General features: G+C 44.7%; 1 protein-coding gene across 5 annotated transcripts in view; it reads left to right on the forward strand.

The window, feature by feature from the left end:
* Positions 1-16,483, forward strand: part of PLEKHM3 (pleckstrin homology domain containing M3) — a 122,996-nt gene that overhangs the window by 3,596 nt on the left and 102,917 nt on the right. For 4 of the 5 annotated variants that reach the window (XR_011680352.1, XM_071434695.1, XM_071434696.1 and 1 more), the window contains exons 2-3: positions 5,290-6,143; positions 13,041-13,976. Coding sequence is in view for 4 of the 5 variants with exons in the window: in XM_071434695.1 (XP_071290796.1) it covers positions 5,489-6,143; positions 13,041-13,976 (1,591 nt within the window). In the remaining variant the exon portion in view is untranslated. Of the gene's footprint in view, positions 1-3,010; positions 3,238-5,289; positions 6,144-13,040; positions 13,977-16,483 lie in introns of all 5 variants that reach the window. The other variant, XM_071434692.1, reaches the window with a different exon arrangement.

Consider the following 16,483-nt stretch of genomic DNA (forward strand, 5'->3'; position numbering starts at 1 on the left):
GTTTGCCTCTCCCTGTGTCTAGCAGACAGGATGTGGGAGCTCTTCTTCATTGATAAATGTTGGCAGTTAATTTCATCCTTAAGGATAATGAGACTGGCAAACAGGTGGGTTTGCAACATGCAAATGGTTACGTTTACATTCAGGTACCCTCTGCTGACCCTATAGCCAAGCATTCCTGACCAGGGTGTCTTTCTGCAGTTTTTGTGCGTTTTTCCTGAGTATTGCCAGTTACTTTGTGCAGGAATATCAGTCAAAAGATATTTCTGTGAGACGTTTTAAAGTTGGGATATTCTGAAAAATTCAAGTAATGCATTTCTCAGTTTGTCTGTTGGGGAAAGAGGCCTCTAGAGAGAGGCTTTAAAAATGTGATCTAAAGACAATTGCCCAGGTGATGTTGAACCAACCATTGACTGTTATATGGCAACTTTTGAAATTGTGGTTCCCTGTATATGAAAAGTTTCTTGTTTTCTGTTCTTTGTGAAGCACTGTAAATTTCCTCCAGTCATTGAAATGTTGAATCTAACAAGCTTGTCTCACTTGCTCTGTCTCACTTGATGTACATGGCAGTACATCATCTGGGGTTTAGGAATCACTTGGGAAAGGCTTGCCTTGTGCCACAGGAACAAAATACAGCTAGGATCTAAGGGAATGTGATAGTTTGCACAGGGACAGTGTCCCAGCTGATGCTCACTCTCTATAGTTGTCCCTTGTGAAATTCTTCCTTATCAGTTGCCTCTCCAGGATGGGTGTGACAGACAAGCAGGAGTGCAGCCTTCAATTGCTGCTCAGAGAGCTGGCCACTGCACTGCCTGGGGCTCATAACCACTCGGAGGGGCAGTGTCTTGAACCAGGACTCTTGCAGGACTCTTCAGCTCCTTTGCAAGCACTTTGTGCCAGTGATGGGCAGAACTGCGTAGGCAATGCTAAAAGCTGTGTGTGTGACGGTCACCTGTGCATCCTTGTTCTCTATTCTGTCCACTCAGGTCTGCCCACCTGACAAATACAGCTCAGCTTCTTAACTATTAGGTAGCTCCTAAGTCATCAGCTTCATAGCTTCTTTCAGGGATTCTGCACAGCAGAGCCTGGTTTTCAAGGACTATCATTGACCTAAGTGTGCCCTGTTTAGATTCAGGGCAATACTTGTCTGATGTGAGCTACAGAGCAGGTCAGAAATCCTTGAAGTAGCAAAACTTGTAGGTTGTGATTGTTTGAAGTACCACTGGAAGACATTGAGGTCACAGTGTGAGGTTCTCAGACTGACAGGTAGAAAAGCTCAGTAGGTACTTAGCTGTGCCAGCCCCAGTGGATTGCATTCAGAGGCACTGCATCAGCCTCTTCTTCAGATGTGTTCAGACCAGATTTGTCTGAAAAACACATAGCCCATGAACTGGACTGTAGTGGTCCAGGCCTACAGCATAACAGAAATAAAACTCCTTAGGCTGCTTGAATTTGCTCTGCTATCCAATTGTTACTCAGCTGAAAGAATCTCTGTTTTCCTTCTTGGCCTTGGAGTTTCAGCCCACAGTTGTAATGCAGTGTGAGAAAAGCAGAGCTGGTTCCTACAGAAGGTTCCAGTGTGTTGGGAAGGGGATAGGGCAAGCTCCCCAGTGCCTGAGGCACTCCTGCTCTCTTTGCATACTGGTAGCTTGTAGAACTCCTCTTGTGCTCTTGAGATAAAATTCTCAGAAACCCTGATCTTTGCTAGGAATCTGAGCTCAAGAGTCATTAAGGATCAATGAGACTTGAGGGACTTTTAATATTACCTGTCTTTGGCTACCTTTTACTGAGAGCTCCTGTAGTTTATGCATTTCCTTATGAACATCATTGATAGTTCCTTTTTGATTCTCTCTCCAAATACCAGAGGAAAGGGGAAGTCTATTTATCTGTTGTGTATCACTTGTTGTATTAAGCATCTCTGTTATCTGGAAGAGAGGTAGGAAGTTCTCTGAGCACCAAAACCAACAAGATTGCTTATCAAATTGTGTGAAGTCTCCTGTTGTTCCTTTCTGCTTTTCCCCTCTGCTTCACAGCATTTTCAGTGCTTTTTAAATTTTGCCATGCAACGCTTGGGTATTTTCCATAACCCACGAGGATCCAGAAAACGTATCAGGAAGTGAAATGGTCTCTTCCAGTGTATGTTCCTTGGCATTTGTCATTCATGACTTTTCTCTGTGTCAGACTGTGCTGTCACTCAAGTTAAGCCCATGTGGCTTCTCCAAGGGAGGTAATCTTTAGTAAATTGAACTTCAGTGTCTCATGTGCTATGACCAGTAATCCTTGCTGTTTACCTCAGCCATGTGAGTGATGGGGCCACTACAAACTTGTGATAGTAAAGACTTCTCGTGTTGTAAGTGCACATTAATTATGTGACTGCTGCATGTTCATGCTGGGCAGATATACAGAAAATTGTTTTTCAGCTGCTGCAATCTGTGTCCAGCAGTTTTTGCTGAGTACAATGCAGCATGTTCCTTAATCCTTTTTTCACTAAGACCAGTTCCCAGGGGCCTGGATGAACACAAATCCAAACTTACGGCTGTCCATAGCTTCATCAATCTATAATAGTTTGGGCTGATGCTTCGTTCTTTCTCTCATATTCATTGCCTGAGACTGAATGTCTTTGGAAAATTTAAGGTGTTTCAAGAAACAGTACATAAAGCCATACATTTTATAGTAACTTAAAAGGAGCTTAACTTATCCTATTGTTTGCCTTTTTTTACCCTTCCCATGAAGGAAGTGATTTTCACTGCTTCCCTCCTGGAGGAGATTGTGATGAAGCTGTTTACTGCTGTGTCAGAGTTTCCTTTTATTTGGGACCAAATCCATGCAGGCATCTCAATTAAATTTTTGTTGAGTGCTGCTGTCAGAAAGTGCCAATTTTTTGCATTTATGGAGGATATGTAATTGCAGGATCCCAGTGCTAGTGGGAATTACTGGCACAACTCTTTTGGTGGTGTAGGGGGGGGATGAGCCTGCCACCACTGATGTCACCTTTCACATCTTTATTGAGCAGGGCAAACAGACTAGTTGGGAAGGTATGAATGCTGCAGTTTATGGACTATGTGATAGAGGGGTCTGTCATCTTCTCATGACCATGTGATTCAGCATCCTCCTGGCTGTGAGGTCAGTTTGTAGCTTGGCATCACCACACTTGGCTGGCTGGCAGCTCCAGTCTCCCAGGATCCAGAGAAACGTTCAGCTGCTTGAAGCCTCCAGCATTTAAAAATGAACTTGTTAAACGTAAGTGTCAATTTTTAACCCTTGCTTTCCACCTTTCCTAGGGACTTAAAGAACAAACCAACGTTGTTCTGCTGTCACTAGAATGCTGCAGTGGCATGTCACAAGCCCTTGTGGAGTGATTGCCACTCCAGTTGCATGAGGGAGTGCAAGGCTGCATCCTCTGCCAATCCCCCATGAGGCAGCATCTTTGAATGGACCAGGCTGTAGCCTTCACTGCAGGCCTGCGGTTATGTTGATGCTAGTTTTGTTCAAGTGAATGCTTCTTGCAGTTTGCAACTTCAAAATACCATTGTTGCTGTAAAAATATGCTACAGAAAGGTGTAGAATAAGTGGACAGGTTGCACCACCTATGTCCCTTAGGCTGTTCCTTGAGCTCCCAAGCTCTGTGGTACCAGGAAGCAGAACACTGTTCTGGGACTGCTGGCAGGACTGAGCTTCAAGAGTAAACTCAGTGCTGCATTAAGCTGACAATGCAGATGTGCCCAGGATGACTTAATTTCTTACTGCTGTCAACTGGCACAGTTACACAGCTTTGCAAAGAGTCTGCTCCCAGACTGTTCTGATTTGAAATAACTCCAGGTCTGTTTTGTTCAGCACTCTGGTTGTAGTTTTGTCTCTATCTTCGGTGTCTTACTCTGTGTTCACATAATCGAAGCTGTTCCTACCCTGATTGACTATGAGACTAGCAAAGTGAATCCTTGCAAAGAGTTAAGGGGAGAAAGATCTCAGTGTAAAGTCTTGATGTTCCAGAGTTGTGTATGTGATTAGTTATTGCCTTTGAAAATTACTTAGTTGGAGTGTCTTTGTGGACATCATAGTCTGAACTGCAGATTCACTGGGAGGGAGGGTGAGCTGCTGCTTTTGAGCACAGCTGTGTCATGGCTGGCTACAACTGAAGCAGGGGTGGGAGGAAGCCACTGGGGGATTGTGGAGGAGACTGGTTTATGCTACAGAATTGTGCCCCCTCCTTTTGGGATTGGCCACCATCCTCCCTCCGGCTTGCTATAGTAAAGGGTGCTAATTTAAGCAGCTTTCCTAACAGAAGTTAGGCTAAAAGACTGTTCTGGATTTAAAAAAACCCCACCTAAAATATAAGTATTATCTGGTTTTGATGCTGTTTAGTGGATGTTTTTTCCTGCTAAGCATAAATCTTCATGGGTCCTGGTAGCACTTCAGCAGCATTTACAAGCTAATGAGCTGCTAATTATCGGCCCAGCCCAGCTAATTAGTTTTGTTAAGAGTGTAATAGAGGTAGAGCTCTGAGCTAATGCAGCTTTGCTGCTTCTGGGACTTGAGCTGATGTGTTCAAAACTCTGACTTTCAGCTGTTCTGCATGTACAGGCTCTAGGTACTGTGATTTGTCTTAGGAGACTTGAGGGCTGTTCTCCTGCCAGCACAAATGCCCAGTCTCCAGGTCCCAAGAACTCACAGACATTTGCCAGGTTACCCCAATTTAAACATACCTACTGTGCTTTTCCCTTCAGCATTGCAGCACTGTGGATGGAGCTGCAAGACAGCAGCAGACTTGCTTTATTTGGCAAATGTCACAGTTCTGTTCATGCAGATGGGTAGGCAAGGTAGCTGCTGTAAAACTCATGTTGGTCTCCATAAAATTGTGAGTTCAAGCAATCTTGGACAAAAAGGCAAACTATTTGGGGCTGGTTGGCCTATGTTATGACCTTGTACTTTATCAACTTAGAAAGGGAGGGAAAGGGCAAGGCCTAAGAGAAACTCTATGAAGCATTCCTTAGGTGGCTACCTCTCAATGCAGCTTTCTAAAGCTTGGTTAATAAATGGTATTGCTTTGGTTTCCCATCATCTGGTGTCCCATCCTGCTCTCTGCAGCTTTCAGTTCAAAAAGTGATCATGCACAGAGTTCATACAGAGTGAACAACAGAAATACAAAGAGTTTCTTCATACGCAGTGATTTTGGTGCCAATTGAAGGAGAAAGTTAAATGAAGGGGATTATGACTGTGAAAGGGGTGATGTGATTAAACATATTTACCTGGGAATAGACTCTTCCTGATGTGATGTTTTGCTTTTCTTTACAGGTACTCTGCATCCCTATGAGCTGTTTTCATACAGCCATAGCCCACTTGGTCAGTGGGTGTTAGGTCTTCCCTCTGAAGATAAATTGAGTTGGTTACTTCCTACCACTATGGGTTGGAGTTGGTGACTGTGTTTGCCCACCACGTCCAAGTTAATGGTGTGCCAAGGATAGATGTGAAGCAGGTTTTTAGGTCCATATTGATGTGGTATCTTCTTAACGCATCGCGCCGCCTTGAGCCCACAGCAGCACAGGATATGGAGGCTCTTGAAGTGGATGACATTAGCCCTGCCTTGGAAGTGACTGAAGACTTTTTCAATAGTTTTGATACTAAGCTTGAAAAGATTGTGCAGCCCTCTGAGGTGTATGGTGTACAGGAGGTCCCGGAACTGGTTGGGCATGAGGTATTTGATCAGATAACAGAGAGCAGGGAACTGAGGAACGTCGCCTCCTTAGCCAAAAGCAGCCTCATCTGGGATCACTGCAAAAATGGCCTCTTGGAAACCAAAGCTCAGACAGTGTTCCCTGCCAAAGACCAGTGCATGGTGCAGAGGGGAACAGCTGCTGACAACCTTGCTTGGGCAGGGGAAGGGGACGCCACTTTTAATATCTTCAAGATCTGCCAGCGGCGGAGGGATAGGCCTCGCTCAGTGAATGACATCCTGGTGCAGAATGAGGAAGCCTCCATGTTCAAACCAGGTCACAACAGGTCACGCTCTGATATCAGCCATGTGAACTGGAGAGTGGTCTTCACAGGCACCTCCCTGCAGCAGCCACCTGCACCTGGTCAGGACAATAACTGTGCTCTGCTTTCCTACCTGGCACTAACCAATGGAGAGGATATCCAAGGAAACACAGGTTTGTGCTGGTGCTTTGTTTGTGTTTGTATGAGGAGTTTCCTATCTGATTTTAATATTTGTCTTGAAAGAGGAGCTGCATGTTAAAAAACACAAAAAACCTACTCAAAATTCAGCTGTAAGGTAACTCTTAAGAGAAATTAGTATGGCTCTTTTGTCTTTGATGTAACTCTGTGTGCTTGCCTAAGGATAATTTTTTAAACTTATCTTGATTCCTGTTCTTTTTATAGTTTAAATATCTAAAGTTGTTTTACTTTTTGCTTCTGTCCTATTCAGTTTGACTCAGGACAAAATTATTTATTTGCTATGTATTTCTGATCATTTCCTTGAATGATTTCCCAAACTTAAAAAAAGCTTTGAATGTTAAAGCTATTGGGAGAATGGCAAATCCAAACAAAAGCAGTTTTGATAAAGTGAAAGAGCAGCCATTAAAAAGAGGGTGTACAGCGCTTTACTGTAAGGCCCAAGATCTCTGCTCTCTTTCTTTAAATAATGCTGAATTTTCAGTCCATAAGCAAGTAACAGAAGCTAAAGCACTCAATTTGTCAATATTAAGGCGTTCCTGCCAGCGTAGTGTGGGGCACAGGAGGCGTTGTTATCAGATTGAGGCAGGCATCTCCAGTGAGCCATATGAAGCGGTGTTTCAGCAAGTGGTATTCTTCCTTTTCCCAAGCTGCACTGCACTGAAGAGGTGCTCAGGGCTTTGGAAACACTGACCCAGTGTCTCCATCTCCATGATTTATTTTGTAGATGCCAGCAATGGGCCAGGCACTTACAGAAAGGAACAGCAGCTAGTGCCACAAAGATTTTTGTAATCTAAATAAAGGTAGGGCTTAACTAAAAATCAAGGGGTTGTCAAAGGGTGCTTGTATGCACATGGTGGCTTGACTCCAGTTAGGAATAGGTGGCCTGTTTAGGGTTAAAACAAACTTTTTCTGTTGGGTTTTCCAGGTAAGTCAGCTATACTAGAACATGGAAAGCAGGTGCCTAAATGTTTGTGTGTGGGGAGAAGTGTGTGTATAAGTATATATAACATGTAAGTATGTTTAAGTGTATATATAAAGTGTATATATAGGTAAAAACATGTAGGTTATTGTGTTATAGTGTGACATATTTGCTGTAGCCCAAAGAAGGGTGTTCTTGGTTGACAGAGGCAAGTGCACCTGCTGTTACTTTTGTCTAGGGAGATACATTGCTTCTTGTAGAGTGGAGTTCCTGTTCTGTATCTTTCTGTGGAAAGGATGCAGAATAGAAATGCACTCTCAAGTCTGGAGACAGAGCTCTTCGTTTTTGTCAGCTGTATCCTGGGCATCTCCTGGGTCTGATGTGTAACAACCTCATATGCTCACAGAAATTCCATTAAAATGGAGCCATTGAAGGTCTGTACATGTCCCTGAGAGTGTTTTAAGCTTAATCTGTGATTCTGTGATATGAAATTCCCATGGACCCACTTCTCAAGGTAGTCAGTGCTCGCTGTGTGCCCTCCCAGAGCTTTCTCTATGGCATGTTGGAAGGCCAGGGGTACCTTTTTTGAGGAAAGAGAGCTTCTGTGCTCTGAAAATATCCTTTTTTAACGTGTTTCCTTTACCTGTTCTGTTCAGCAGCTGTGCAGGTTTTACAAGGTAGCTGTGCTATTTCTTCCCTCTGTGTTTACAAGAGAGCCTCACCAAGAGTTGCTGCTACTGTGAGCTGACCTGAAAAGAGAAGTGCAAAAGTAAGAAAGTAGGTTTTACAGACATGTGTCTGTGGCTACTAATTATTCTTCAGAAAAGACTGAAGAATGTATTTAGAGATTGGATAAAACCTGCTGCAGTTGTTGAAGGGGTCATAGTGGTTGCATCCTTAGAAGACATCCCTTTTCAGAGTTTTAATCCAAATTAAATGAATGCTGTGAGATACTGAGAGGACCTTCAGCAACTCCTGTCAGTCCTCACTGCTGTAAAGGACTTCCCTCTGGAGCCTGCAGAGGTCTCCCAGTCCTCCAAAGCTGTCCCAGTTACTGCATATGTGAACTCTTCACTGTTTCTTTTTTCCTTACTGTTGTAGTGTACCCATTACTGTGGGCTTCTCTCTTCCTACTTCTTGCTCTTTTATAGAATCATAGAATCATTTAGGTTAGGAAAAACCTTTAAGATTATCTCCTCCAGCTGTTAACCCAGCACTGCTGATTCTACCACTAAACCATAATACAAATGAAATGACACTGAATCCTTTCCATGTGCTGAGAAGAGAAAGAAAAGGACCTGAAAAGAAGCTGTGCCTTTTGGGGCAATATGTTTGGCCTGCTGGTGAAAGAACTCAAGTGCTAGAAATAAACCTATGGGGTACAAGCAGGAAGGAGAGCTAGCAAAGACAGAAGTTGTGAGTAAATTCAAGGCAGGCTCTTGTATTTCTGGGCGTGTGGCCTGGCAGACAAAGAGAGAATACTGCTTCTGTAATATACAGTGAAGCAAGGCTTGGATTTTTAAAACACAGTGTTTTAAACACAGCATGGCTTGATGGCCATGTGGGTGTTATTCAAACACTGCCACTCCTGGCAGTGTGGGTGCTACAGTACTTTTTCCAGGTAGCTGTTTTGTTTGCCTGCTGTGCCTGTGAGCTTGGAGAACTCTAGAGCTGTCACTGTGTTGAGCACCTGCACACTGACAAACTGAAGGATATATATCTGCAGACCCAGGTGGGAAAACAGGTGGGAGGAAAAGACTCTATTTTTAAGTAGGAAGATAGTGAACATTGTGGATCTGAGGCACAGTTTGTCCCTGATCTAGCAAATCCCACCAAGAAGGTGACTAGCCCAACCCAATTTGAGAGCATTTTAGGTCCCAACCATGTTTTGTAAAAATGTTCAGTTTTTAAAAATCCGAGGGGAAAACTACTGGCAAAAACTCTGAAACTTACACTCATCACTTACTAAGCATTAGAGAATTCAGAGAGGAGTGCCCCCTCAAGAGTGCCCCCTCAAACTCCTCACGAACTGGGCATCTCTGCTCCTGCTCTTTTCCAAGTTGCTTGGAATGACTGTTGTCAGAAATGCTTCAGTGGTGGAAAAACGGAGTAGGCTTTCCTGCCATGCCAACTGAGATGCAAGTACAGTTAGTTGTTCTGGAGTGTGCATCTTCTGGACATGCTGATACAACATTTGGTCTCTCTATCCGGGGTACTGGTTGCACCAGCTGCCCCAAGTGTGGCCAGTGGTAGGTGGGTGCTAGGCTGGCCTGGTTTCAGTGCAATGTGCACGGTTCCTATCTGGGATAAGGGGGCATTTCCCAATGGAGAGGAGAGATGCTGAGGAAGATATTACTCTGTCCCAGCTGCTGAGACTCTCTTTGTTTTTCTCTGCCTTCTTCCACCTCTTTCCTTGAAATTATAACTCCAAATAGCTTAGATGTGAGCCATTTACTGTGATTATTTCCTTTTTTTTACTCTTCAATTTACTCTGCCTGTCTCCATAAGGAGGAAAAGAGATGCAGTTTCTGTTTGGAAGGTGGATAGAGAGATGGTACCATTTGCTCTCTGAGTAAAAAGGTATTATCTGGCACAGTGCATGTGGAAGAGATAAAGGAGCAGAGCTGTGAGATGTGTGTGTATGTTCAGCATATGAATTCAACCTGTCTCTGCCAGCATCTATTGCCCTGACCTCAACAATACGAGGCATTTGAATGTTAATCAAGGTGGCTGCTGGTTCTGTCCCAGTTTGAGCAGAGCCATTGGAGCCGATTTCACAGAGCTTGAAGGGAAGGAGTGGGGTGAAGGAGGGAGAGGGGGGTGCCTCTGTGAAAGACAGGGAGAGATAGCCTTTCTCTAACTCAACAAAAGATAAGCAAACCTGTGTGTGGATGGAGGAGGGGTGGCTGGGGGAAGGTTATGAGTTGTCTTATTATGGGAGAAGCTTGAACAGTCATCTGTACTTGATGGAAGCGAGAGATTGCAGTTGGAGCTGCAGAAGCGCTGCCTCCCTGATTGGATTAATAGAAAGGGAAGATGACTCTAGAATGGCTGTCCATTATCTGCACTACAAAGGGATTAGTGTGGGTTTCAGAGAAATTAATGGCTTTTGAGTTAGTGCAGAAATACTAATGAATGTCAGGGCCAGAGATGTACGATGAACAAAATTGGTTCTCTTTCAGTGTGTCCATGTGTGTGCACATCTATCCATTTGGGCTATCAAAGTGTGCTTTTTCTCTACCATTTTGGGTTATAGATTAGGCTTTCAGTTTTCATATTTAGCTGAAATACCCTCGAGTAGTTTATTGATATGCAAGGTATAGTTATACTGACCTTTTTAGACCTAGTGCCAAAATAGCCGTTTTTGAAATAGTTGTTATGGTTTTTGCCATATCTGCAGGAAATCTCTCTAGATGAAGTCCTTTGAGCATGGAGCTAAATGCAGGCTCTGTTCTGAGTATGTGGGTAAATGGGGAAGCTGAGGCTGGGCTGTCAAGGTGAAACCCAAGTGCCTCTTTTTTGTTAGGGTGGCTGCAAGGTAGCATCCTTCCCCTATTTTTAACCCCCATGAGATTTCCATACCAACATTAAGTATATCAAACAATTCATTTTCATGTATGTTCATTAAGTTTAACTGGAGCTTGTCTGCTTAATCCTTATAAATCCTTAAAAGCTGGTCTTTGCTGAAGAACTGGCAAAAGCTTTTACACTGCTGCTATTCTGAGTCTTTGTCTTGCCCATAGAAGAAACTGAGAATTAGCTTGCAGCCAAAGGGAGGAGCATCTTCTTAGAATGAAGGGTACAGCCCAAGGTTGCCCCAGTTGGTATCAGAAGCCCCTGGACAGTAAGTTCCTCAAATACTCATGAGTCCCTGACTCTCCTTGTGCTCTAGGAGGACAGACAGACTCACCCCTTATCGAGCAGTCTGGCCAGCAATCTTGTCCATATTAGCTGGGATGCCCAGTACAGATGGGGATGTAGTTTCTATACAGGCCTGGTTTTGTTTCTAAGCTTCATCCAGTCCAGATGTTTCTGTTCTCTTAGCTCTGTGTTGCAGGCATCCTCAGTATACTCAGAGATGATGTCTAAAGCTTGTTAAGAGTGTGGCCTGTTAACATAAGTGTAACTGGTTAAGCTGAGATGCTGAAAATGTTTTATGCCTCCAGCTATCCCTGTTTCAAAGACTGTAAAGGTTGTCAACCCCAGGCTGGAAATATTGAGTAGACCAGCTCTTGTATTGCTGTGGTCTGTAATGCTGTGTTAAAGTCAATTGATGCTGATTTTGTTGTGACCTAATTTGCTGGGCAGTGGATGAGGAGCTGTTTCCAGGTGGCTACCTTGCTCCTGTGCCAGGAATAGCACAATTAGAGGCAGAAACCTTAACTTGTGTCTGCTAATTCTGTCACTGTTAGTCAGTCAAGACTCAGCACAGGTACCCTTAATGGAAGGGTGAAGTAGAACTCAAATGGGAGTTTATTCCTCAGGCCTGCGTTGTTTTGGGGTGCCAAGTGTTACAGTTGGTATTACAGTGTAGCAGTGAATGCCTCTGAATTTATACCGGGACCAACAAAAATTGCCTAGAGCCACATGCCTAGCCCAAGGTGAAAATATGAATCTTGCCTGTGGTGGCTGAAGTGGTGCAAATCAGATTGGAACAAATTTTGTATGGAAACCTTTTTTTAAAACTCAGAAATGCTTTAGATAATTGATTTTAAATTTGCATCACTTTAGTGCTTGGAGTGATTTGTGCATGGCTGGTGTTCTGTGGATGAAGAAGATTCCCCTTCACTTTGCCTTGGGCTGGGGTTTGTGATCTGCTCCAAAGCACCTGAAGTGCTGAGATGCTCAGATGTGTGTGTTTGAATCCTTCTGGGCAGCCTCTTACTTTTCATTTTTGGTCATATCTGCTACTCCTGAACCTGAGTTTCATAAATCAGCAAAACTCTGGAGTAAACAGAGCTGCACAGAATGTTCTGGTCCCAGGTCATGCTGGACTGTGGTAGGAAACTGCTGTGTTGGGCACAGGTCTGCATTCACTGGGTCAGGGCAGGTGTCAGGTGCTGTAAGTAGGGCTGGCAGCAGGGATGTTCCAGCAGCCCCTCCTCAGGACACAGCTGAGCCCACAGGTGGGGCCTCTTTGGCTGAACACATCCCAGGAAGGGACAGCACTGGCAGCTGTGTCAAGAGCAGCTGAGGGTCAGAGGATGAGAATGTGCTCCAGCCCCTGGGGAGAACGTGGTGGAGCAGGATCTCCCTGCAGGCCAATGTAGGACGCCATGCTGGAGAATGTGGAGATTTCCTGAAGGAACTGTAGCCACAGAGAGCTCATGCAGGGGTACATTTAACCTGAAGGACTGAAGCCCCTGGAGAGGACCATGCAGGAGCAGGGGCAAGGTGTGAGAAGGAAGGAGCAGCAGAGAGGAGCTGACAAGATGCCACTATGCCTTTTGCCTCTGAGCTGCTTAAGATGAGGGAGGCAGAGGTGGTGTGTGTGAAAACATGAAGGAGCAGGAAAGAGAGGGTAAGGGGTTTTTAATTTGAATGTGTTTTTCACTGTCAAAATCTTATTTTAGCTGGCAATAGATTACTTGATAGTATTGTCCACTTTTAGACTAAGTTCTGGGAGACCTGCAGTGTTTTGTTGCTCTCCCATTGTCGTCCTGGATAATTGCTTTCTCAGGAAAATTGCTCTGTTTTTCTGTTGCTCTGCTTCTGTGTTCCTTTTTGTAAGGTGTTTTGATACCTCTGGGTAAAAAAGTGCTGTATTCTTGGTGGCTCAAAAGTAGAGTTAGTACTTGTGTTTAATAATTATAACCTATTACATGAAGATTCTCTCTGTGATCCTATCTTCAGATATGCCATGTATGGGTAGGAGAGATGTAGAAGCCAGAATAATGTAGTACTTTGAGACAATTAAAAAAATAATTGTAATATTCTATTTTTTTTCCTCCAGAACACAAGACAATGTTCTCAAATCTTCTGAAGAAGGGATACTTGGAAGTCAGAAGAGACAATGACAGCTACTGGCAAACCTGTTACGCTGAACTCTCTCAGTACAAACTGTACCTGTATTGCTTGGACAGCAGCGGCAACCAGACTCTTCCCACCGTGTATCCACTCATGCGTTTTCAAAGAGTGGCTGTTACTGGTGGCATGGAAACCAAGGTGGTGGACACTGTCCTGTCAGACAGCTCACAGCTACAGCTGAAGGCAGAGTCCTCCTGGGAGACTTTGGACTGGGGACAGAAACTTTGGGAAGCGGTGCATGCTTCTGGGCCTGCTTTTACAAGACAGCAGGAGAAACTGGAGAATGTGCCAAAGCCTGAAAATAACAGTGACCTTTCTCAAACTAATGGAGTGTTAGAGAAGCCTATGGAACTCTTCCTGTCCATGAATTTGACTGAAAACACTAAAGAGTACCAAAATATTCTGAAATCAGGGACTCTTTACAGACTAACTGTCCAGAATAACTGGAAGGCATTTACTTTTGTCTTGAACAGGTCTTATCTCATGGCATTCCAGCCTGGTAGGCTTGATGAAGATCCCCTGCTGAGCTACAATGTGGATGTTTGCCTGTCAGTGCAGACAGATACTCAGGATGGCTGTGACTCTTGCTTTCAGGTCATTTTTCCCCAGGATGTGCTGCGCCTGCGCGCAGAGACGCGGCAGCGGGCCCAGGAGTGGATGGAGGCGCTGAAAGCAGCAGCCAATGCTACCCGAAGTTTGACTCAGAACCCACAGGTCATGCTCAGGAACAAGCCTGGAGATCGGCCCTTTGGGAATGACCTCAGAAAGAGCAAGAGGCAGTCTGTGACCACCAGCTTCCTGAGCATCCTGACCACACTGTCTCTGGAGAGAGGGCTCACAGTTCAGAGCTTCAAGTGTGCAGGTGAGCGGCCAGGTTGCAGCATCTGCACCTACATCCCCTCTACAGGAAAAGAAAATCACTGGAAAGAGCATGTGTGTACAGCTGTTCCCCGCCTCTCACTGTGGCTGTAGTTAGCCTTTCTCTCTGTCAGCTGTGGAGGAAAGCCTATGGGATATTCAGAGATTCATCTGCTTTTGATCATCAGTGCTGAAACATTAGATCTTGCACATACACCACTATATGGGCCAGGGCTGCCTTGCAGGGTGGCTGAGCTGTTTTCTTGATTCAGGACACTGTAAAGGTGGTGCAGAATCAAAGGGGTCTGAATTTGTTGTCTGACTCTAGTCCTATAGGGAAGATCATGGTTTTATCCAGTTTGGGAAGGAAATGAAAATAGAGAGAACATGTCTGAATGTAGTACATTGTCATTTTACTCTAGTAAGGGCACCTGTTTGGAGCAAATTTGGGCACCTTATGCCTAAACTATGGTCTCTGACTTGCTTTTGTTACACTCACTTAGAAATTGTCAGCTCAAGCAGAAGCAGCTCTTTTGGAGACTTTTTCTCTTGTATTATGGGAGCTGTGATGGCCCTGCCTCCTCTCCATGCTTCTTTGGGGTGTGGCTCTTATGTTGCTCTGGAACATGATGACTCTAGGGAGTATCTGTTTGGGCCCAGGACCTGCTGGCTGCCCTGAATCCCTTTCAGGGGAGACCTGGGCCCTAGAAGTACTGGACTGTCCTCAAAATTGTCTGCGGGTGCAGTTGGTTTGTCCTTCTCTGGTAGCCACCTGCAGGTCATGTTCTGCTCATTCCTCCACAGTGCATGGCATCCACCTGGCAGCTGGAGCATCATGGAGGTTGGCATCATTGCAGTTAATGATTTGGTTGCTTAATCTTCTGACTGAGGTTCAGGAGAGTTACAAGTGAATATTTTCAATTACCTGCTCTAAAATAGGATCAGGTGCTGGGATGGCAACAAAATGCGTGTCTCCAGTGTGAAACAGGTTTTAGTCTTGCTTTATGTAGTATGGGAGCAGATGTTTCTCTGGGAAAGGGTGGATTCCCTCTCCCAAACATGGGGCGATTAATATCCACTCATTCGTGTATTCCCCACAAAAATGAGGTGCTCAGACCAGGGTTGCATGGTGTCTTTTCCTGATGCACCTGAGGCGTTCCCAATACTCTTGTGGTCTCCTTTTAGTCTACCAAATTGAACAAATGTTCTTGTGCAGAGAAGCTCTTCTTGAGTTGTTGTGGGTCTGTGGGAAGCCGGTCACTGGGATTCTGTGTTCCCGAGGATGGGGATTCACTGCACTTTCTGCAGGAGCGACTCCTTTGCCATTCCTGAGACCCTTAGGGCCGTCTGGAGCTTGGAGCTGTTACCATGGTGCAGAGAAAGAAATCATTTTAGTTATAACTGGGAGAAACTGGGGAAGCTTGTTTGGCTCAGAAAAGTTTGTGCAGAGGAGGCACAGGGCAAGCTGAGCGTGTCTCGCTGTTCCTGCTCCCTGCAGGCAGTTGTGCCGTTCAGCATGGGCTGCTGTTTAACCTGAGGGGCCTGCTGTTGGTAATTACGGCTTGCCGGCATTGAGAGCGGTTTTCCCCTGGGCTGCTGGGAGGGGTAAAGCTTGGGGAAAGATGAGGAGGGGGGAGGAAGAAAAGTTTTGCTGTGAATTCTTCAGCCATTTAGTGCAAATTCCTGTAATTACCGTCTTTGTGTCCTGTCCCAATGGCACATAATACAGCAGAAGCCTTTCCTAATTGAGACCTTACAGGAGGTACAAATCCCTCCTTTGTTCAGCCTGACAAATTAGTGCCAGAAAGTGGCAAGGTCCGAGTGGGAATCAAAGGCAGGCAACACAAAGATGGAACTTACGGCTACAGTAATAACCCTCTCTAGTCCTGCGGGGGTGGGAGGGAAGGAAAAGTAATGACCAATGAAAAATGAAGGGTTTTTTTGTTATAAATTCCCTTGACATGACAGCACCTCAGGGCTGCTTTATTTATTTAGGAAAAGCGATTAAATAGTAATACAACAGGGCAGACCATTGTCTCTCGAGCTACCCCCCTTCCTACAGACCCCTGCTGCCTTGGCTAATTGATTGACAATGAACCTCTGATAAAGAAGGTTGCTGGGAGGACCTGATGGGGACAGGCTTTTAAAATTTATTTTCTCTTTGCAGTCTTTGTGGGGTTCCCCTCCGTGGTTTTGGTTTGGTTGTGTTTCTTTTTTTTTTTTTTTTTTTTTTTTTTTTTCCTGTTTGACATGCTCTTGGCATCCCCCTTTCCTTTTCTCCCTCAGTAAAAGCTTTTTAAGGAATTGGTCCCAGACAAACAGCTGATATTCACAAGCAGGTAGGGAGGAATGTGGATGTCTGTGCCTCGCCATTGACAGGTTTATCTTGGAGTCTGGCTAGCACTTTTCAACTTGTGATATAAGCCAGGGCAGTGGTGTCAGATGTAGTCATGGGGCAGGGAGGACAAAGTGTTCATACCCTGGAGTCAGAAGGGCAGTTGGAAAAAAGTT

This window comes from Agelaius tricolor, unplaced genomic scaffold, assembly GCF_023055355.1.
Source record: "Agelaius tricolor isolate 1412-34295 unplaced genomic scaffold, bAgeTri1.0.p SCAF_10, whole genome shotgun sequence".
NCBI classification, from domain to species: domain Eukaryota; kingdom Metazoa; phylum Chordata; class Aves; order Passeriformes; family Icteridae; genus Agelaius; species Agelaius tricolor.